This window comes from Larimichthys crocea, chromosome IX (genome assembly GCF_000972845.2).
Source record: "Larimichthys crocea isolate SSNF chromosome IX, L_crocea_2.0, whole genome shotgun sequence".
Taxonomy (NCBI): Eukaryota; Metazoa; Chordata; class Actinopteri; family Sciaenidae; genus Larimichthys; species Larimichthys crocea.
The window spans coordinates 12,657,045-12,679,735 of record NC_040019.1 but is presented as its reverse complement, the minus strand read 5'-3'; the positions used below and the strand labels follow the sequence as shown (position 1 = coordinate 12,679,735).

The 22,691-nt window shown below is 44.1% G+C and overlaps 1 protein-coding gene across 5 annotated transcripts in view; it reads right to left on the bottom strand.

Moving 5' to 3' along the window:
* The window catches only part of pitpnm2 (phosphatidylinositol transfer protein, membrane-associated 2), a 43,699-nt gene that overhangs the window by 19,399 nt on the left and 1,609 nt on the right, over positions 1-22,691 (bottom strand). For 3 of the 5 annotated variants that reach the window (XM_019278720.2, XM_019278725.2, XM_027282137.1), the window contains exons 2-3: positions 16,726-16,765; positions 7,183-7,417 (exon numbers count right to left, since the gene is read on the bottom strand). In XM_019278720.2, coding sequence (XP_019134265.1) covers positions 7,183-7,260 — 78 coding nt within the window. In that variant the 5' untranslated portion in view covers positions 7,261-7,417; positions 16,726-16,765. Of the gene's footprint in view, positions 1-7,182; positions 7,418-12,850; positions 13,117-16,725; positions 16,766-22,691 lie in introns of those variants that run through there. The other 2 variants (XM_019278723.2, XM_019278724.2) reach the window with 2 other exon arrangements.

Below are 22,691 nucleotides of genomic sequence, written 5' to 3'. Positions count from 1 at the left end.
GCAACCAGGGTCAGCTGCAGGTCAGAGCAGTTAACTGCAGCTGTGCTCTGTCTGTGTGTGAGTGACTGCTGAGAGACACAGAAAATCTCTAAATGAAGCCCCTCCAACTAGTGGACGCTAATGCCAAACGGTAGGTGGTATCAAAAAGCCCGAATGAGCGTGAGCATCCTCATCTTGTCGACCATGTGAATGCTGAATTTCAGTGTGTGAAGTTAAAAAATGTGACCTGGGGAGAGAGAGAAAGAACAGGTGCCCCGTGCTCCTTTGGGAAATTTCTCCTCTCCGGTTTACATGGGAGTAGATGGGGCTGTCGGTGGGTGATCCTGGAGCATCAGTGCGTCTCCCGCCAAAACTATAAGTCTGACAGCTTCAGCAGTGATATCGCTGCCTGAGCAAAGCAACGTGAACTCAAGGAGCTCACGTTAGATATAGCTAGCTAACTAACTCGTTATATGAATAAAGGACCCAAATTTTTATAATTTCTTAACACTGTGAACTGAAACTGGAGCTGTGGAGTTGGCGTCTTTGGTAAATGTGCGTTTGAAAGCCAAATGAGCCGATACAAGTCATCCAGATTTAGCCCTGACACACATCCTCCCTCCTTTCCTTGAACTTCCAATTAAAACCGCCCGGGCCACCCTGACACAGCGCTCCTGTCTCTCTTTGAGGCGTTCAACCTTGTGAAAACTTCGCTCACGGATGTGGATGGATGATGCAGCAGAGCCAAAGTGATGAGCCGTAAAGAAAAAAGGCCGCCACATACGAGAAGAGAAAGAGAAACTGCTTTTCTTTCACTTCTTCTTCTTCTTCTCTGCTAAACAATCTGTGTTTAATACTTACTGATGAGGCAGATTTGGAGTCAGATTCTCCGTGTAACAGGAGGGAGAATCAATTATTTTCCATTCCTTCCCACCCAGCGTGTCACTTCCTTTAATAAAAGGCGGCAGATGGTTCGACCCCGCGGATCCTGCAGGGCTGAGCTGTGTATTAACTGTTGCTCCACAGAGGGAGCCTGGATTACTGCATCACTTTACAAACACACTGCATCTCCTTAAGAGGCTCTCCACTCAGACTGTAACCGCCGTCTGGGCGGGAGCACTCAGCAACAACACGGCGAGAGATTAGATGACTGCTAGATTATATTAAACCTCCAGGATCTGATACAGAAGCACATTTTTCATATTTATTTAAAAACATCCAATATTCTCTGATTACAGCTCATGAACCGTGTGAAATGTTCAGGCCGTCCATCTTGTGCGTGCAACATGTTCAGTCTTGATCAATACGTTTGATCAGTGTTTGTTCAACGTTTGATCAGTGTTTGCTCAACTCCGCTTGCTTTGTGTTCATTAACATACTGATTCAATCCGCGAGCGAGGCCACGGCCTGAACTGAGCCCCAGTTCGTGCTCCCGTCTTTAACGCTCTGCTGGTTAGAATCATTAAAGTTCAATTCAATGATTCATAGTCACAGAGGATTTACCCTTTGTCCCTGTCAGTACGTACGACAGTAAGTGAACTCATCACCATTCAGACTGAAATATCTCAAACACTGTTCGGTGGATTAGCATGAAATTTTGTAGAGATTTGTAGTCCCCAGAGGATGAATCCCGCTGACACTTTTTACTTTGGTTCACATTACAGAAGATGGCACCCAGCTCTGACCTGTGTGTTATGTACCTTATCCTTTGTTTTTTTCTAAACGAACAGAAATAAATCGTCAAATTGAATTAAATCGTGAATTTGCTGAAGTACTTTTACTACACCACTAAATCCTTATTCCTAATTTAGCAATGAAGTTGCAGACTGCAATCAACTGAATACCCCTCACCTCTTACTCTCATTTCAAGCATGACGGAGAAACGAACGTGAAAAACGCTAAAGGTTCTATGAAGGGCCGGTGTTTGGTTTGTCCCTCCCTCTAGAATTGGACCTGCTCCCTCTGTAAACATAGCAATTGTTAATTTCAGGTCATTACACACTAGAGAAAACATGGTTATCAATATTTTATTCCATTTGTCCCCTTAAATGTGACACACTGGACCTTTAAAACTAGATTTTGTTCTGCACGATGGGGGCCTCGTGGTCAGGGACCTGATCTTGCTTTAGTGTTGGATTCTGATGCTCTACAGAACGTGCCCTCTGTTTCCCAAATTTAAAATCTTTGTACCTCATCTTTGGCGGAGAACTCATGGGGCTCATTTTAAAGTGACATGAGGGACTGACGGTTTTATAATGAAACTGTATTTCATGTGGATCTGTCACGCCTGGCTGATACCCGAGCTGATCAAGGTCAGTACGGCTGTATGTGATCGGTGTTATCTCTATTTCTAACCACAGAGTGAACCTCGGGGGGTCTCAGGCTGCTGCTCACGTTATCTTAAATCATTGTTTGCATAAGATCCCATGTTTTAATCTCAGCGCTGAGTCACGTCAGGTGACCAAACTGTAGTTCCTGTACTTCGGCTTCAAGCTGATGATTGAAAAACTGTTTTATTCCTTTCAGTGCAACGCGCTGCGAGTCGAGGAAGCGGCGCACAACGTGAATACAAATCATCGTGATCATTAATAACGCCAAGAGTGCGGTGCTCAGGGTCAGGAATGAGAGCTCAGATTGAACACGGAGCTCGCTCTCCTGAAGACTTCGGGGAGGCGGCGTCAGTAATGAAGGTCAGAAGAGGCAAACAGCTGGAAAATTGCTGTAATCTAGCAGGTAATGTAATTTAGCTGAGGAGCTAAGGGCCTTAAATTACCCTCCACGTGTCTGCAGCACCAGAACAGAGCAGAGCATCTGTATTAATGACACATATCTTTGAGGAGATGTGAGGAGGTTTATGGATCTTTATGGAAACATCAGAGGTGATTCGCTCCACAGGTCTTAAGTCAGCAGTGTTGATATATCCTCCACCCTTTAACAACAACAGTGGAGGCTTTCCTGATCCGAGGATGCTGCATGTATAAAACACGGACCTAGTCTCCATGACGTGGATCATCAGCGGACCTGAGACGACGCCTCATTGCTCAACTAATCCACCTGTAACCACACCCACCTGTCAATCAAAGCGTCCACGCTCTGAATCCTGCATAACTTTAAGCCTTAATATAATGTGAACAGGTGAGTTGTATATAAATTCACCCTCAGTACAGTTGTCATGAACGGGGAAATTAGCTACAGAGACCAAAACTGTTTTTTGTACCAGGACAAAAGTCAGAGATATTTCACCAGATTTGTGTAAACTTGGATTATCAAAGTCAAGTGGATGTATCCTCTGGGCACCATGAATATCAAAACCAAATTTCACAGCAATTATAGACACTTATTGGGACACTTCAGTCTAATCTGACGTGGTAAACTGACCCACAGATATCAAACAATGAGCCGGAGGAGGTCGAATCAAACGTTAAAAAAACGGAAGATGCAGGTTCTGAGAAGAGTTCGTTAAAATCGCTACGATAAATGTCTCAGAGAAGAAAACGTGCAGGTGAGCAAAGACTGAACATCACATAAATTATGAATAAAATTTACATTGTCCATGAACTTTCCTGGGATACTATTAAAAAAAACACAGACCTGTTAAAGTCTTTGAGTGTTTCACGACCAAACATCTACACGAGGAAAGACGAGCCAGAATCAGGCCGGCAAAGCTCAAAGAGGCAGAAAGAAATAACTAATATGAGATAACGTGTTTGTGTAATATCTGAGAGGAAAAGTTGAACGAAGCAGCTCGCATGTACAATTTGTGAAGTGCTACGAGCTGCTGCTGACACTCTGTGGAATTATAAGGAGTCCGGCTTCGCTGAGGGTCTCGTTTCTGTCGGGCTGAGCCGGCCCTGAATAATTTATGTGACACTGCAAGGTTAGCATAAAGCACGGGGGGGGTACACAGCTCCCCATCCTCCTCCTCCTGCTCCTCCTCCTCCTCCTCCTGTTCCTCCTCAGGCCGAACGTTCAGTCCTGCTGGAGCGACAGTAAAGCCTCATGCATCACAGCGTTATCACCGGCCGCTCAGACATCTCATACTCGGCTCCTTCTTTTAAACCGTCCTGCCATTTTTCAAATTGTGTTTTTGAAAAGAGCGACCCGACAGCGCTCGTGAATCAAAGTGTCAGCTCATTTGTTAAATGCAAGAAAAGCCCAAACGAGCGCTCGCACACGCCGCGGCAACAAGTGGACGGAGTCATGGAGACAGAGCAGGAGGTTCTTCACGTCACAGATCGTCTGCAGGTCTCGTTAAAACTGAGCAAACACTAATTAATGCTCAGCTGCTAAACTATAACAGTCAGGTGAACATGGCGTCAGGTCCAAACTCTTCCGAGTCAGATAAAGCACTTCCTGTCACTCAGCCTCGGCGTCTCTCAGACCGGCTACAAACAAGGTCCAAGAAACCACAAGAGACCACATCAGCCTGACTCTGGCTTCCTGTTCACTATGCATGCTGCTCGTCCTCCATCGCTCCCCGTGTTTGTGTCATCGCGTTGAAGATGACGCGGCGTCGCTATGACGATCAGCTGAGAATCCCTCCTACGTTAACGTGAAACTAACCTGCCAAAGCAAAGCCGTGCAGTGAAACTGGGTCAATTCATGAAATATGATGAGCAGCAACTTGTTCTAAGAGATATGAAACACAATAACAGAAACATGTCGACAGTTCCTCTTCTTCGACGCGTTGATCATGTTTTGTTGTCATCTTTTGGACTGAAATGTTTCTGAGGCAGATTTTTTAAAACCTACTTCTTCATATATTTCAAAGATAAACTTTGGATTACGGATATTTTCTTTATTCAAAGAGACGAGAAAACAGATCAGAGAGCTCAGAGTTCAAAAAGGTTTGCAGCAGGTTATTCCCCCGTCATGTCTGTGGCACTTTAAACTCATGAATTTCATATTTTTAATCTACTTAACTTCCTGAACCAGCTGCTGCATATTAGTGTAAATAAAAACAAACGAGGTCGAGCACTAAAGTCTAAACTATAACGTCAGGCTCTGACATCATGTTGCCTCCTCCTCCTGTCCAACATGAGCGATGCATACAACTTAAAAAAAAATCCTGTATCCAGTATTTAGAGCCAGACATGACGTTGTCATGGCAACGCCGACTGCACCATCACGTCTGTCCTCCCTCCCTCCCTCCTGCCGTCGTTCGCTTCTCGCCCGTATCACAAACAAATGATGGCAGCCACAGCCATGCTGCAGCTGATGTCACCGGGTTACCACGGCAACCGGCGCTCAACTGTGACGCTGACTGGGAGGAGGAGGAGGAGGAGGAGGAGGAGGAGGAGGAGGAAGAGGAGGAGGAGGGGTCCAGAGGTGGATGCGTTTCATCTTCCCGTCCTGTTTATTCCCAACATCAACGTCTTATTACTGTTTTATTTTATTAAAATCTTCTGATTTTAATTGAGTTTAACAGCATCATTTGTCCACGTGTGCACACAAACAAAGCGCCATAATAATGACAGAAACGCTGCCCTATCAAACAATCACCTGTAATTTATTTGATTAAACGACTAAATGCCTGTCAACAACGAGCCTTCAGACTGAATAAATAAATAGAAATATGATCATTTCCATCTTTCCCGCAGAGTGCTCGAACCTTTAACGCGGTTTCTCGGAGTGATGCTCAGTTTTTGTGTCTCTGCAGGAGAATTATCATGAAATAAAAACTGATTTTAAACCACACAGGAGGAGGCAGATCTGTGGAGTAATGTCTGCAGCCTTCTTCTTCCCCCAAAAACCTCCAACAGGAGGACGACACAGTCTGCACGCTGCCCGAGAGGCGTTCGTCTTATCGAGAACACCTTCCTGTAAAATCAAACTGCAGCCTCCAGAATGATCGGACGGTTAAATCAAGACCTCTGTAAAGCATTTTAATTATAACTTTGATGAAGGATGAAAGATTTATTGGAAGACTGTGGTGTTAGACTGCATTAGTTTAAGATAGGCATCACTATGAACTGCAAGCTGAGCATAATTAAAGAGGAGAACACACCACCAACTATTTCACTAATTCTGGTAAAACTGGATCATACTCTGTGATTTACAGAGTTTCCTGATGGACAGTGAAGTAAACTGCTGTCAACTGTAGCTGCTGTTAGCTCAGTTTGTTAGCTCGTCTATGAGCTCAGAGCACCGGGGGAGTGTTAGTGTTTGTACCACAGGAGTTTTGGACCACAGGGAAGAAGAAGAAGAGGTTTACAGGGGTGAATGCTGATTAGGAGTGGAGCCAATGTCGTGCTAGAACAGGAGCTGGGCAAACGAGGAATGTAACCAGGCTCAGCAGCTTCTATGGACATGATGGCAGAGGAGAGAGAGTGAAGAGGACGCTGACGGAGGAAGCTAAGAAGAGAAAAGGAGGGGGCGGTCGGTGGCGTAGTGGGTTAAGCGGCCGCCTCGTGTGTAGAGGCTACAGTCCTCGCTGCAGCTGGCCCCGGTTCGAATCCCGCATCGGACGGCCATTTGCTGCGTGTCATTCCCCCTCTCTCTGCCCCCTGCTTCCTGTCTATCTTCAGCTGTACTATCAATAAAAGGCATAAAAAGGCCAAAAAAAAAATATAAAAAAAAAAAAAAAAAAAAAAAAGAAAAAAAAAGGCAAAAAAAAGCCAAAAAAAAAAAAAAAAAAAAAAAAAAAAAAAAAAGAAGAGAAAAGGAGAGAGTGAGCGAGCAAGAAGCCGCCGGACAAGAGTAAATGTGGGACTGACTTTTAGTGGTTGGTGAGAGCTTGGTGAAATAAAAGTTTTTGATCAGAAGTAATGTAATCAGAACAAATACTCGAGTACAGCTGAACATATTTACCACAGTGGGATTACTCTCTGAAACTGGGGACGCTAAATCACAAAAATACAAATTTCTGTGTAAAATTACACCAACAAAGTGAAAACAAACAAAAAAGATCGGAGGGAGAATTTTTCTGTGTACAAAATGATTAAATCAAACACAGCGGGGCGTACGGATCACCATCTGTTCTGCAGAACAACACTCGCCCCGGTGACCCTCGGAAAACGTTCTTGCTCGGGTTCAGTTTGACACGATGACACTTTAAACTCCACCTGACCTCCACCCGCCTGCACGCATGTTAGCACATGAACACTCCACATTTCCAGCTACCTTCTAACACCGACTAATCACTCAGTAATTTGAGATAACATAAGCAGCTTTTTGTCAAAAAAAAAAAAGAAACTCACTCACCTGGATCATGTAGAGCTGAGCGATGCGGTACTCCTCCACGCTCATCGGCATGGGGATGCGATACTCCTTGATCAGCATGGCTGTGCTTGAATTGGGCCGACTCTTTGTGTGTGTGTGTGTGTGTGTGTGTGTCCAGAGGGGATGAAGTGTAAGAGGGTAGTCGCTCCTCTCGGTCGGCTTCGCTACCCGTGCAGCATGTTCAAACAGCGAGGATGGGAGTCATCGTTATTCACACCTGAGGGAGCAGAAAAGAAAAGACTTTGAAAGTGTCAGAACACGTAGAACCAGAGGAGGAGTTAGCATGTTTGTCTCGAGGATTAAACCCCCGTACACAAGCCATCGTATCCTGTGTGTACTCCAGCCCTCCCACGGATCTATTACAAGGTAATCCACTGACCTAGCAACATCCCTGCAATCCCCCAGCAACCTAAATCCCGACTCGGTCTACACACTGAAGATTCAGCCAAGTTGTAGTCATGTAGCCTTTAAATCCAGCAAAGCTTGTTTACTGTGCAGTACAAGTACATTCACTCAAGTAGAGTATTGAGGTACTTGTAGTAGCAGTACTTCATACCTCGGCTAAGATTATTTTTATATATAGAACGTGTGAACAGTTTCCCCTCTGATGACCTCCAGCTCCGACTCTCTGTGATTTACAGATTTTATGATGGACAGTGAAGTAAACTGTAGCGGCTGCTAGCTCATGTTAGCTCAGTCTGTTAGCCGGGGCTGCCCAGAACACCAGGGGAGTGCTAGTGTTTGTACCACAGGCGATTACTCATTGAGATTGTATTCATGAAATAGCCTGCTAGTTGAAGAGCATACAATACTGTGTCATCTGCATACAATATTAAGTAGTTGTAAAGTTGATATAGACAAAGCAACATGATAATTCATTTGGAGTCATGTCTCTTTTAGCTCTGCTTTTGGTCTCCACCAACGAAAGGGAAATATCTGTCTTTTCAGCTGCTCAATGCTCCACTGTGTTCACCTGTTTTTAATGCAAAGCAGGTGGTGTACAGTGTTTTTCCTGCTACAAATGACGGCGTAAGAGACGTGGGAGTGAACCGAAACAGTAGTGGGTAGTTAAAACCAAAACAACGAGCTGAAAGACGCTAAAGAAAGTTGACATATTGGCCATAATTTGACCTGCTATGTATTATAATTAAGGTTTTTAGAGCTTTTTATCGCCTTCTTTGACCTAATATGATGCTATGAGAGCTGTGGGAGTGAAACAAAGCAGTAAACAATGAGCTGAAACTCACTTTAAAGCTCAGGTAAAGCCGATATAAACAATATAAATAAGAAAATACAATCAGAGATGCATGCGTGTTGAGTTCTTTAGGTAAGATCATTAAAGACTGATGCAGGACTTCTGCTTATATCTGTTAGTAAAGACTTCTAATACTTTCCACCACTGATCTGATCTGTTTGCTTCATTGTTGTATACATTAAAAAATCAACATCAGCACTGATCTGTCCAAACAGTCGTGACACAGTGAGACGTCTGTGAGGGCCGGTCACACACTGACAACACAGGAGTCACATGACAAAGGCTACTTAATCTCAGACAGATTAAGACCGACTGTAAATCTGATGTCGATTTAACATGAGAGAGAAAAGAGGAGGAGCTGAAATGTCAAATGAAAAGTGGTTTGTGTGTTTGTGTGTGTGTGTGTGTGTGTGTGTGTGTGTGTGTTGTGTGTGTACACAGGTTGTGTCCTACAGTCCGTCCATCTGTGCATGATTAGGCTATGCATGTTTGGTCAAGCTGCAGCAGCAGATGAACCACAGAGGTCAGAAAGTACAGTGTGTTGGTGAAAGCAGCCTGGAAGTCAACAACAAGGGGCTTCATTATCTTTTTAACGTGTGCTGCATGTAAAATTTGGCTTTATTATAATAATATATGCAGATATCCATGATTCACAGATGAAGGACCATCAGAAGTGTTCTGTTTTTCTGGTTTGTTATGTTTGAACGGGTTTTTGTTGCAGGAAAACTGAGTACAACGCATTGGCAGAAATGCAATCTGGAAAACAATCAGCTATCATATGATAATGATTTATCTTAGTCAGACACTATCGTAGTCAGACAACAGCCGAAGGGTTCCAACACTGTGTTCAACAGAGTTGAAATCAGAGAAAGGACTTGAGAAAACAAACATAATATGAAGTGCAGGAATTCAAATAAAATGTAAAATTCAGGATATCAAAAGATGTGTATTTTGTTAGGTACAAAAAATGAAGAAACTGACTTATATAGCACCTCAAACCACAACTTAAAATCAAGAATGAATACAGGTGGTTGTCATCATCACTCCGTCCTCAATCCTGCATGAAATATTCCCTTTTTTTACTCCTTCAAGTGCTGATTCCCATGATGTATATCATAAACAATAGCTACCGGTATTAAAACTGCATCAACCATGAACGAAGATTCAAATCCAAGCTGCTCTCCAGAGGCTGTGATGTACGACCTTATTTGCTGTGCTGAAGGGGTTCGTGCTCCGATGCAATTACAGCAGGGAAACAGGAGTGGTGATTTCTCACTCAATCCTGTGAAGAATAAGTCCTTGACCGACAGAAGAACTGCTATATATAGAGACACAGTAATCCCCACAAAGCAAAAATGTGGGACAGAGACAGATGAAAACTGACACATAGACAGATAGACAGATAGAGCTATGCACGAAGACACAGCCTTTAGTTTTAGCTAAGTGAGCTGTGAGTCAGCACATCAAATACGCAGAAAGGTGAACTGAAGAATGAACGAGTTTACAGCGAGGATGTTATCTGTGCTCATTAATAGAAAAATGTTACTGGAAGGCTAAAAATGTTAAAAACTAACCAACTAAATTATCTGTATCACCAACTTAATTATCTGTATCTGTTTGACCAACTAAATTATCTGTATCTGTTCGACAACTAAATCATCTGTATCTGTTTGACCAACTAAATCATCTGCATCTGTTTGACAACTAAATCATCTGTATCACCAACTAAATTATCTGTATCTGTACGACCAACTAAATTATCTGTATCTGTTTGACCAACCAAATTATCTGTATCACCAACTGAATTATCTGTATCTGTTTGACCAACTAAATCATCTGTATCTGTTTGACCAACTAAATCATCTGTATCTGTTCAACCAACTAAATAATCTGTATCTGTATCACCAACTGAATTATCTGTATCTGTTTGACCAACTAAATTATCTGTTTGACCAACTAAATTATCTGTATCTGTTTGACCAACTAAATTATCTGTTTGACCAACTAAATCATCTGTATCTGTGTGACCAACTAAATGATCTGTATCAGTTCTCAGACTGAGTGTGGTATTTCTAACTGGTGTGTGTTTCAGTATACTGCATTCCCAGTAGTAAATAAATGTGTTTTAAATTAGTCCTTAAAAGCTGAAACTAGAGCATTAAAACACAGAGATCTTTAGTTGGCAGACAACCACATACTACCACATTACATTATACACAGAATGACAGGAAGTACTTTACCAACATGTGATGTAATGCTTTTCATCTTCTTCAGTATCTCTTTCAGAAATGGCTCCATTCCCTCTAATTACTTACTAAAACCTCGAAAGTTCCCCTGAACTTTTGGCCAGTTTTCAAGGGAGCTACCAAACCACAGCACGTAGGAAATGAGCTTTCTGCTGTCGCTGTGTACCACTACCCACTTTCATCCATTTAACTGATGAAGTTTGCACCTCACATTATGGCATTAATAATAAAACATGGAGCCAATCATAAAAGAAGATTGGCCTCGAACACTGCTGAGTGGCGAGGGCGTGAAACCATCCCCAACAAAATCCAACAGAAGATTGTCTCTGCCGACGGGAAACATCAACACAGTCGTACAGTGTGCTGGATAAATGTGTCTTTACTGAACTCACTGATGAAAATCACACGTTTTAAAAAGGTGCTATATAAATAAAGTCATTATTACCGTCCACTCTGCCTCTGCAGAGAAAGTAAATGTCTCATCCGCACCACTAAGAGGGTGACCGGCTGCCAGCTGCCCTCCATCAGCGTCCTGTGTGATGGCAGACTGAGAGGCCCTACAGCTAAATTGCACCAAATTTGCCACCGAGGCAACCGCTGCAGCTCTGGCCCATTATACACAGCACCGCCTGACAGAACCGTGTTCCAGGAGGCCGACTTTCCACTCAGCCGACACACCCCGGCCTCCCGTTAAACCCTGAACTGAGACCTACGAACTGCAGAGATGCAAAACGGATTCTTTGAAAGCACAGAAAACAGCTGCGAGGTGTAAAAACCAAAACAATTAGCTGAAAGATGCTAAAATGCAGATGTAGAGTTGAAGGTAACTGTTCCATTTTTTTACTGTGTCAGTGTTAGATTATTATAGCTATACACATTCAAACATAACAGAGGTTCAGTGAGCAGCTGGCACAGAGCAAAAACATCAACAAACTCTAAATCCAGACAACATGAGATGGAGGAATATCAGGCAGCTGGCAGCAGTGACGCTCATAGAAAATACCCAAAGTTAGTGCATGTGATTAGTGAGGAATGACCAGCGTCTGTTTCCCTGAACATCAACAGAAAGCACACGGTGAACGTCCTCACACCAGTGATATCATGACAAAGTTATGTCAGCATGAAAGAATGAAAAACATACATAACATCAGCATGAATGAAAAGTCATATTTATGAAGTCATGTCAAAGTTGAGAGCACAGAAGAAACCTGTGCGTCATACAGAGAAAACTTCTGCATGTAATAAATATTATTTATCAGCTGCATCAGCAAAACATTGATCATGTTGCCTGATGAACGTCAGAATTCATTAAACATCCGTCAACATGCAACAAACACAAACTCCTCCTGTTGCCTCTCACGTGATGTTTTGTTCGTCCTCTAACGCGTCGTGGCTCATGTTTAATTCACGACGTGAATTAAAGCTGCGTTAAACTCCTCGGATGCGCGATCAGGTGGATTACCATAATCACCCGAACACATGAGAGTGAAAGCGCACGTCACAGCGTGCACTAACATGTTTGAAGAGCCCGGCTTTGTCCCACATCACAGAGTGACGCGCTCGGGTTGCATCTGATTCTTACATACATGAGTCGTGCTGCGCTAACAAGATCCCCTGACAGGGACTCGTCTCTGCGTTTGATAATCACAACACACACGCATGGATTCAAACACATCTGAAGAAACATGCTGGATGAATCAGGTGACGTGTGCCACGCACACAGGCAGGCCGAGGACGACGAAGACACACAGAGAGTTGAATTCTCATTCAAATGTAGATTTAAGCACGCTGCAGCGATCATCAGCGCCTGCATTTCAAATATTTACAGTTATTTGATGTTTTATTTCCTCCCGGAGCTTCTTCTCATCACCCACAGATGAAAAACTCATGCAGCACATCACAGCGGGACCCGTCAAACGTGTTGCACACGAGACAAACAGACGTTTCATGGTTAGAAACCGTCACATCACACGTGAATCCGTCGCTCCGGTCAGAAAAGCCGCACCTCAAACAGCAGCCACCTGCAGATCCTCCAACCTCACAAGCATCTACATCAGCCTGGACCTGAGTGTGAGCCACGGGCGTCCATGTTGCCGTCATCTAACATGTTTTCAACCCTGCAGCTGTGAGAAAGAAGCCAGGTGTTTACCTGGCAGGAGAAGAAGACACAGTCCTGATCCTCCGAGCTTCAGCAGGTTTAGGTGCCGCTGCAGAGACCGAGCATCCCTCCACCTCATCCCTGCGCTCGCTGCCGTCTGTCAGCCAATCCTCGCCGGCTCGGGAAGGAGCCTCGCTTTTTAAATCCTGGCTGAGAAATAAGAGAAGCTATCGATTCTCTCTCTCTCCTCCACCTCTTCCTTCTCTTCTTTCTTTTCTTCCCCCCATCCACCTCTGTTCTGTTCTGTTCTGTTTCCCCTGTCTACCCTCCCCTCTCTCTCCTACCTCCACCACCTCCACCAGCAGCAGCAGCAGCAGCACCTCGCTGTCTCCACCTCCTCGGGACTGAGGAAGCTCTGTTACCATGGAGACGCACGAGGCTGAGTCGTCATTGGTGGGTTTTGTTGTGATGCAGCCGGAGTCGGGCGGTGCAGCCCACCAGATTGATCGCCTTTCAGTGAACATCATCATCCTGTCCTCCCGACACGGAGACACGGAGACACGGAGACACGGAGACACGGAGACTCTCTCCGGCTCGCCGCTCGGGTTTTTAATAAGAGGAAGTTTTTTTTTTTTTTTTGGACAGCTGTGCGGGAATTTAAATTTAGACGTGACATAACGAGCTTCAGTTCACATTCATATGAATCTGTTTTTGTGTCCTCTGAACGAGTTGATTCAGGTTCCTTCAACATGTTTGACTTGATTTGATTAAATTATGATTGTAATAATCATAATTTAATTTGTCTGTTTACATCTCCAGCATGCAGAGATCAAAAATACTTCAACTGATTAAATGTCTGCTTTTAGTCCGACAGTACAAAAGATATTTTAATATTTATAATTTAACTTATCGATTAATTGTTGTAACATCTAGAAGAGGAAGGTTTCATCAAGAATAAATACAAATACCTTATTTAACTGAGAAACTGTCAACAAACGGGTATAATCGTCTATAAAACATTTTAAAATGTCTTGTTTTGTCTGAGTCCAAAAAATGTTTATTTTACAAAAGATATTAAGAATTTATGACGTTTTTTACTTTAAAAACTGAGACTGTTGTCTTAGAGTTCCACAGGTTTCTGTTGTCGCACATCAAGATGTTAATTTTATAACGATATAAAAATGATATAAAACTGAAAAAAACATTTTTGCATTAAAAATTGTTCAAACGAATAAATAAATCGATGAATTGTTGCAGTTTTAACATCTAAAGGAATCAAAGAATAATTATGAAAACCTGATTTAACGGATTAAAGTCCAACACACACGAATCAGGTCAGAAGCAGAACACAGTGTGTGTGTGTGTGCACGTGTTTAAACCTGATGCTACACACGGACTTGTTGGTGTGTTGGTGTGTGTGTTGGTGTGTTGGTGTGTGTGTTGGTTGGTGTGTGTTGGTGTGTTGGTGTGTGTGTTGGTGTGTTGGTGTGTTGGTTGGTGTGTGTGTTGGTGTGTTGGTGTGTGTGTTGGTGTTGGTTGGTGTGTTGGTGTGTGTTGGTGTGTGTTGGTGTGTTGGTGTGTGTTGGTTGGTGTGTTGGTATGTGTGTTGGTGTTTGTGTTGGTGTGTGTGTTGGTTGGTGTGTTGGTGTGTGTGTTGGTGTGTTGGTTGGTGTGTTGGTTGATGTGTTGGTTGGTGTGTTGGTGTGTGTGTTGGTGTGTTGGTTGGTGTGTTGGTGTGTTGGTGTGTGTGTTGATGTGTTGGTGTGTGTGTTGGTGTGTGTGTTGGTTGGTGTGTGTGTTGGTGTGTGTTGGTGTGTGTGTTGGTGTGTGTTGGTGTGTTGGTGTGTGTGTTGGTGTGTTTGTGTGTTGGTGTGTTTGTGTGTGTTAGTGTGTTTGTGTGTGTATTGGTTTGTGTGTTGCTGTGTTGTGTGTTGGTGTGTTGTGTGTTGCTGTGTTTATGTGTTGGTGTGTTGGTGTGTTTGTGTGTGTTGGTGTGTGTGTGTGTTGGTGTGTGTTTGTGTGTTGGTGTGTTTGTGTGTGTTTGTGTGTTTGTGTGTTGGTGTGTGTTGCTGTGTTTGTGTGTTTGTGTGTGTTTGTGTGTTGGTGTGTGTGTTGGTGTGTTGGTGTGTGTTGCTGTGTTTGTGTGCGTGTGTTGTATGTTTGTGTGTTTGTGGTGCCGTGGTGAAGCCATGCAGAGTGTGTGCATGAATCACTTTTATCTTTCAGCTCTCAGAGTCAGATCACCTGCTCTGATGATTCTTTGTGTTCTCAGGGTGTCGTGACCGTCCTCCTTCCCTGTTATTCGTCGGCCTCACCGGCTTTGTCCGCAGAATTTGAATGAGCCGGCTGAACGGCGCGAGCGCAGCTCCTCTTCCTTTGACTAACAAATCCAGTGAACGAGGAAAAACACTGCAAACGTGGAGACAGCAGCAGCTTCACTGACAGGAATTCAATCTAATGTTCAGGACTGTGTTTCATCACCGCAGAATAAGAATTGTGTTTATGTTAATTAACAAATTCTTTGATACAGGACCAGGCAGCAACGTCTGTATCTGAGGAGTGAAGCCACAAACTGCAGTTCCTCTAACGTCCACCTTAGTCAGTCTCCATAAGTCCCCATGTTCAAATGTCCAACTTCACACGGCGTCTGTTCTTTATACTGTCAGTGTCCCCACACACAGACTCCATTGACAAAAACATTTATCACTGACTTGACGCCTCTTCTTCCGTCTCCTCACCACCAGCTGAGACTCGGCTCAACAACACTCCTCTGAGAGTTTAACACATGCTGCAGCAGCCGGTGTCACGTCCCGACAAAATACCGTCACAGTGAACATCACAGTGTGCCGGCGTGCAGGTACGAGGCGAGCCGGGCTGCTGTCTGATCTGAGTAACAGGAGTCGTCTGGTGAGGAAAGATGTTTGACGAGATCACAAATTAACGGCCGTAATCGTGGCAGATGTTCCCGTCGAGAAGCCGCGTGGACGGCAGCAGAGCACGGGATGATTCTGTTAGCGTGTGTTCTGCTGATGCTCAGATAGAGTGTGTGTGTGTGTGTGTGTGTGTGTGTGTGTGTGTGTGTGTTGGGTGGAGCAGCCATCAACAAGTCATTTCATTTGGATGATGTTCGGCTCGCAGATGAAACGAGAGGCCGGACTCTTCTGTAATCTGTCGTACTCGGACAAACCTCGGAGCCTCGTGCCCTGTGGGACACGTCCGGCTGCAGGTGAGATATTTTTAACCTCAGACTCTCCGAGACGTGTCGGCTGGATGTGATTAAAGTTTAAAAGCATGTGAAGCTGCAGCCTGTGAGCTGTTAGCTTCAGATTAATAATGACACGCAGCACTTCTCTCAAATCTATACAAACACATGAAAACACTCGGAGGAACTCTGAGCTCCTCGAGGAAGGAGCAGAGCCCGGCACAGATGTATCATCATCTCCAGCATGAGTTCATGTTTTCAAAGTGTAGTTGTCGTCATAGGTGGAATCTTAGAGTCTAAATATGGACTCGTCGTTTAATAGATCTAGATAAATATGATTCCTATGCAAAGATAGAACCTGAAATGTGAGTATGGCTGAATACAAAACACCTTCAGTGTTACCTGTCAGAGAACATCACTGTTCCTATATTTGCATATTGATGCATCCACGTCATAAATGACACATCGCTCTCCTGCACGAACGATAAGCTGCTTTTTATCGTTATCGGTGATTCTGGCTCTGTATTTAACTGATACTGGATCGATACCAAATACCGAGTTATCGCACACCCTCACTGGAAACAGTGCTTTACTTTTGCTGATAATATCTCAGTAGGATTTAGTTTGAAGTACTTTTATTTTAGTAAAAGCTCTTCACACTTCCTCCTCCGTCACCGCTCAGCCGGCAGATTTAAAACCACAGATGTGAGATGTTGTCACTGACCTGCAGCCCATCTCCAGGGACGCTTTCCACTCTCGTCTTCCTGTGAACAGAGAAACAGCCGAGATGAGACGAGACGAGGCGTGCACGGTGAAGTCAGAGAGTTTAAGAGCTGACACGGTTCAATGAGCGAGCCTCAGAGACGTCACATCCACCAGCACATGCAGCAGAAGTCGTGTTTCCAAACCGCTTCCTTCCTTAAAACATTTAGAGAAACACAAAAAAAGCAACAAGCGTGTCTCGTGAGAAAGTCGAGATCATGTGAGGAAACAAACCCCGTGTTTGAAAAACTGCTGTGAGCATGGAATGATTGTTCACCGTCAGCGTCACGTGATCATCTGTCAAAACATCACAACACGAGACGAGGTGTGGGCAGCAAATGAGAGTGAGCGGCCCTGACGTGATGAGAGAGGACGGGCTATTTTTAGATCAGGGCGGCAGCGGTGGTGGAGGTGGGTGGGGGTGATGGCAGAGAGCAGCGTGATGATGGAGGTGGAGGTGGAGGAGGTGGGGCTGCTACAGTAACAGGCGTTAGTTGCTTTGCTGCGTTCTGGTAAATGGTGGCGATGCTTCAGTGTCTGAGGAGCGACTCGTCTGACGAACGAGGAGACAAATACACTGATTTATTATTATTTATGTTTTCAGGCTGCTTAGTTTATTCCACACTTCAATAATTATCGATAATTTACAAGGAGTTCTTGGATTATTCTGCTCCCTTGAAGGCAGCATAAACACTACACACTGCTTCTACATGTATGTATAATATATGTATATATATATATATATATATATATATATATATATATATAGCACAGGTTTAGAGATTATTAGGAGTCATGCGTCATTAAACCATCGCAGAAGAAGTGAGCGCATCAAGATGATTCAGAAAGCTCCAGTTAAACAGCGTGACTTAAAGATTCGGCTCTAGAAGTGAGTCAGTCTCCATAAGTCCCCATGTTAACATGTTTTGTTTTGGTTCATTCCCGTCCGTCCACCAATGATCCGGGTTCTTCTCGAGGGTTTGGCCTCTCCTCACTGCTGTCACCAAGTGTTTGCTCATGGTGGGAACTGTTGGGGAGGATTCATCCCCTGGAAACCATGAAGTTCACGACAATCCATCTGGTAGTTGGATCTAGTACTGATATGTGAGCGTAATAAACTGGTAAAACTGGTTTGAAACGTGTCTTAGCTTCTAAGTTTTGAAAGAAAATACAGAAGTGTTGCAGAATGCATCCAACAGTTGGATCGTTACGGATCGACTTCTTCTAAAATGTGAAGATTTGCTGCTTTTTGTTTTTATTTATATCATTGCTCAGCATCTCCTTTGACTCTGGGATACTGTGCAGACTGTTTTAGCAGCAGCTTTAGATGTTTCACTTAAAAACTACAAATGTCAGCCACATGGTGGCGCTAGAGGAGAAGTCAGGGGGTCACCAAACTATCAGGATTCATCGTCTGAGAATCGTAAACGTCTGTACCAAATTTCACGCCAATCCGTCTGATGGTTGTTGAGATGTTTTGACCAACAGACCGTCCACAGACAGATAAGACCCTAAAAATCACCACAACCATCGGTTGACGTCCCCGTCCTGTTTCCTCCCATTTCATGTTCGCTGTGCAGGATTTTAATGTGATTTCCTGCCTCTTAAAGGAAGTTCTGCCTTGCCGCGGTCACCAAGTGTTTGTTCATGGTGAGAATTGTTGGGTGAACACTGAGCGTCTTGATAGAAATACACAATCAGCCATGCATGTCAACAAACGGCAGCTCGTATGGAGGTGTAGCTCCTGCTGATTGGGTCACAGTTTGTCTTTTCCTGGACGCGAGGTCGACTGTGACACTAGAAGATGAAATAATAACTTCCTGTGGAGCTTTGAGTGCGATCGATCTTTGAATCTACAAACAACAAACAAACGTATTCCCCTAAATATCAATGAGCCTCATCAACCACAGCGACTCATAATGCATCACCTCCTTTTGAAGCCTCACCTCGGAAAGGAACTGCAGAGAAGAAGATGGCTGACACCTGAGCACAGACCCGGGTTACTGTTAATGAGATCTAGACAAGGAGGCAGTGAGACAGCAGAGGAAGACACTGTTGTTAATGGAGCTGAGAGATTTGAAGTCCCAGAGATAAAAGAGCTGGGTAAAGATCCACTCTCCTCGGGCCAATGCCATTACCGTTTGGCCCGGCTCCAGCACCTCCGGGGCCCGACTAACGCAGCGCGGGTGACACGGAGCGTGCTCTCAGGGAGCAGGACTGCGGCGACACCGGGTCCTTTCACCCACTTTCATTTGTCACGGAGATTAAGCGTCCATCACGACTGCAGATCCATCTCTTGAATACTCACGAGCGACTTTCTGCTGATCTATCGTCCACGCACACAATCATAACACAGCTCAGGTATAAATGGACTGTTTTGGGGTTTTGGTTCAGATCATAGATCATCGTATAAAACATGGACGTGGTCTCCGTGACGTCACCCACAGGTTTCTGAAGCTCAGTGTGGATCATCAGCAAACCTGAGGTGGGCCAAATGAAGCCTGGTTGCTCAAACAAACCACCTGTAACCACACCCACCTGTCAGTCAAAGCGTCCACGCTCTTAACCCTGCATAACTTTAAGCCTTAATATAATGTGAACAGGTGAGTGGTATATAAATTCACCCTCAGTACAGTTGTCATGAACGTGGAAATTAGCTACAGAGACCAAAACTGTTTTTTGTACCAGGCTGTAAACATGTTTATTTCTGCTGTGAAGTTGGACATTTGGACATGGGGACTTATGGAGACTGACTCACTTCTGGAGCCAGCCTCAAGTGGACGTTAGAGGAACTGCAGTTTTTGGTACTCGCTGTGTCGGCTTCACTTTCATGTTTTATTTTGTGCATTTGGTGACCAAAGAGTTTAAAGCTCAACTGTTCCGGCTTCACTGAGCTGTTAGCACGACACGACGAGTCTAATCTGTGAGGAAACCGATGCACAGAGATTACCTTTAACTAACGGAGTGACGCTCTAAGTATCAAGTTAAGCAGGCTCGTCGTTACCGCTGAGTATGTGCGTGAATATTTGATGAGGACACAACGCCTCGCTGGATCTGCACAAAGCCTGCCGACCGTTAATTAGAGTAAGTGCTCAAACCGAACACCGCAAACGTGACGTCACATGACCCCCCCACAATGTGAAGGTATGGATCTATATTTAAAGTGTAAGGGCAGCGCTGTAAACTCTGACAATGTGAGTCTATATGCAGCTGGTTCTGCGTGCATCAGTGCTACAAGAAGTATTCAAAGCCTTTACTCGAGTAAAAATAGTAATGCCACACTCTAAAAATATAAAAATACAAGCACAAGTCTCACATTCAAAAGATTACTGAAGTCAAAGTATAGGAAAACATATTCAGAATTTAATATCTCTACATTTTATAGAAAACTGAGCTCTGCAAGTGAAAAATCTGAGAAGATCTAAAGACGAAAAAGAACAGAGCTGTGAATTTAAACTGCAAAGTCTAGAACTGCTTTAGAATATCGTCTTAACTTCAATGTACGTTAGAAAAAAAGAAACAAAATTGATAATCAGAATTGCATAATAAAAGTGAGTATAACCCCGCCAAATTAAAACTCTGGACTGGACAAAAACTTGAATTAAAATATTTTGAATCTTAACTGAAACTAATTCCTGAAAGTTTTTAGATGACAACATGAAGACCAGAGTCAGAATGTTGTTGTGGATTTGGTGAATCATCTTTTTAACTTTACGTCTTATTCTGTCGTTTATCTGGTTTTCCTTTACGGCCTCTCGTGTTCTTTGTCAAAGCACCTTGCTCAAGTCAAGTGCTCCACAAATAAAGATATTAATATCTGTCACTGGTATGCATGCTACAGCATTTTGCATATGTTCATGCATGTGAATCAGAGAGAGGAGGTGGAGGCGTCAGACCGCGAGCTCGTTGGTCTATTTGTGGCGCAGTGTTTTCTGCCTGACAGGCGGTGGATGGGAGGAGGTGGGAGGGGAGTAATGGGGGTAGCGGCGGCGGCGGCGGCGGAGTCAGACTAAATAGAAGTGTCGTTCATTCACATCCAGAGCGTCTCCAGCCTCCCACCACACAGCCCTGACTGTGAAGCCATGATCAGTGGGCTGGAATCCCTCTGTTTACCCGGCTATAAATAGATTCCACACACTGCGATGACGTGGACTCTCGTGACAAGACCCCTCTCCACCTCGGCTACCCATCACCCTCCTCCTCCTCCTCCTCCTCCTCCTCCTCCATCCTCTCTCATCCCGACTGGAGTACCGATATTGGTATGCAGCCCTGAGCCCCGGCTGCATGCCGACTCTCCTCAAATCCTGTCTGACGTATCTTTAGAGAAGAAAGAGTTGGCATGTCCACGTGACGACGATGAACAGAAAACATGAATTTCAAGACAGAGAAAGAGAGACGAGGGGGGATGGGGACGGGGAGGGAAAGGAGGGAGGAGGAGGAGGAGGAGGTGGAAGGAGCAACTGAAGGAGGGGGCGGCAATCAATACCATGACTCATTCTTTCTGCGGTGGCCACTTCCTAACAGCATTCATTAAAGCAAACCTAATCATTTTGGCCCGATAATCAGATCCTGCGAGGCTCCATCTTCTTTCGCTCACGTTAAAATCATGCACATCCAACATGAAATGGGAGGAAACAGGACGGGGACGTCATCCGATGGACGGATCCGATGGTTGTGGTGATTTTTAGGGTCTTATCTGTCTGTGGACGGTCTGTTGGTCAAAACATCTCAACAACCATCGGATGGATTGGTGTGAAATTTGGTACAGACGTTCACGTTTCCTAGATGATGAATCCCGATAAGTTCTGACTTCTCCTCTAGCGCCACCAGGAAACATCCATAAAATTACGACATAGCACGGCTAAAACAGTCTGCACAGTATCCCAGAGTCAAAGGAGATGCTGAGCAATGATAGAAATAAAAACAAAAAGCAGCAAATCTTCACATTTCAGAAGAAGTCAATCCGTAACGATCCAACTGTTGGATGCTTTCTGCAACACTTCTGTATTTTCTTTCAAAACTTAGAAGCTAAGACACCTTTCAAACCAGTTTTACCAGTTTATTACGTTCACCAGATCCAACTACCAGATGGATTGTTGTGAACTTGGTTTCCAGGGGATGAATCCTCCCCAACAGTTCCCACCATGAGCAAACACTTGGTGACAGCAGCAAGAAGAGGCCAAAACCTCGAGCAGAATCCGGATCATTGGTGGACGGACATATGCCGCAACCAACTGAGTTACGAAGCAGTAGCCAACAAACAGGAGATTAGGAAGTGTTGAGTTTTTCCACAGTAAGATTCATGTTAAATGTTGCTGCACTGCACAGCAGCCATGCGGTAACACAGATTATTTAAAGCTGCCAGGTGAACGGCGTCCTGATAAACTCCAGGCTTCAGGTTTAAAGTGTTCTTCCTAGAAAGTTTCCTGGCTAAGCTGGAGCGTCCGTCTAAATAAGTTAAAGGCCAGGTGAGGATCGCACGAACAGCAGCACCTCTTTAGTGTTTTCACCTTCAGCGTCTAAGAATAGCTGCAGCTCTGCAGACGGCTGCATTGTTAACAGGATGTACAGAACGTGTAGCAAGGACAGGTGGAGCTTCGTACAACATGGAGGTGTTCCTGCTTCTCACATGTGCTGCTTTTCTTTTCAGTGCTAGGACTGGAAATTAAAATAAATCACATTTTACCTGCTGGCCAGACAAAACAAGACAATTTTAATCAATAATCATTCATCTGTAGAGTAAATAATCGTTGGTTGCAGCCCAACTTGTGTCCAGTTTCTCATTATCCAAATAATTTGCGGATTAAACCTAACTACATTTCTTTAAATGCCAAGATTAATGATCTTAACGTGAAGCAGCCCTAACTTAACAAAACTGGACATTTTATCACGCAAACAAGCATCAATTTAAAGAAATAATATTGAAGT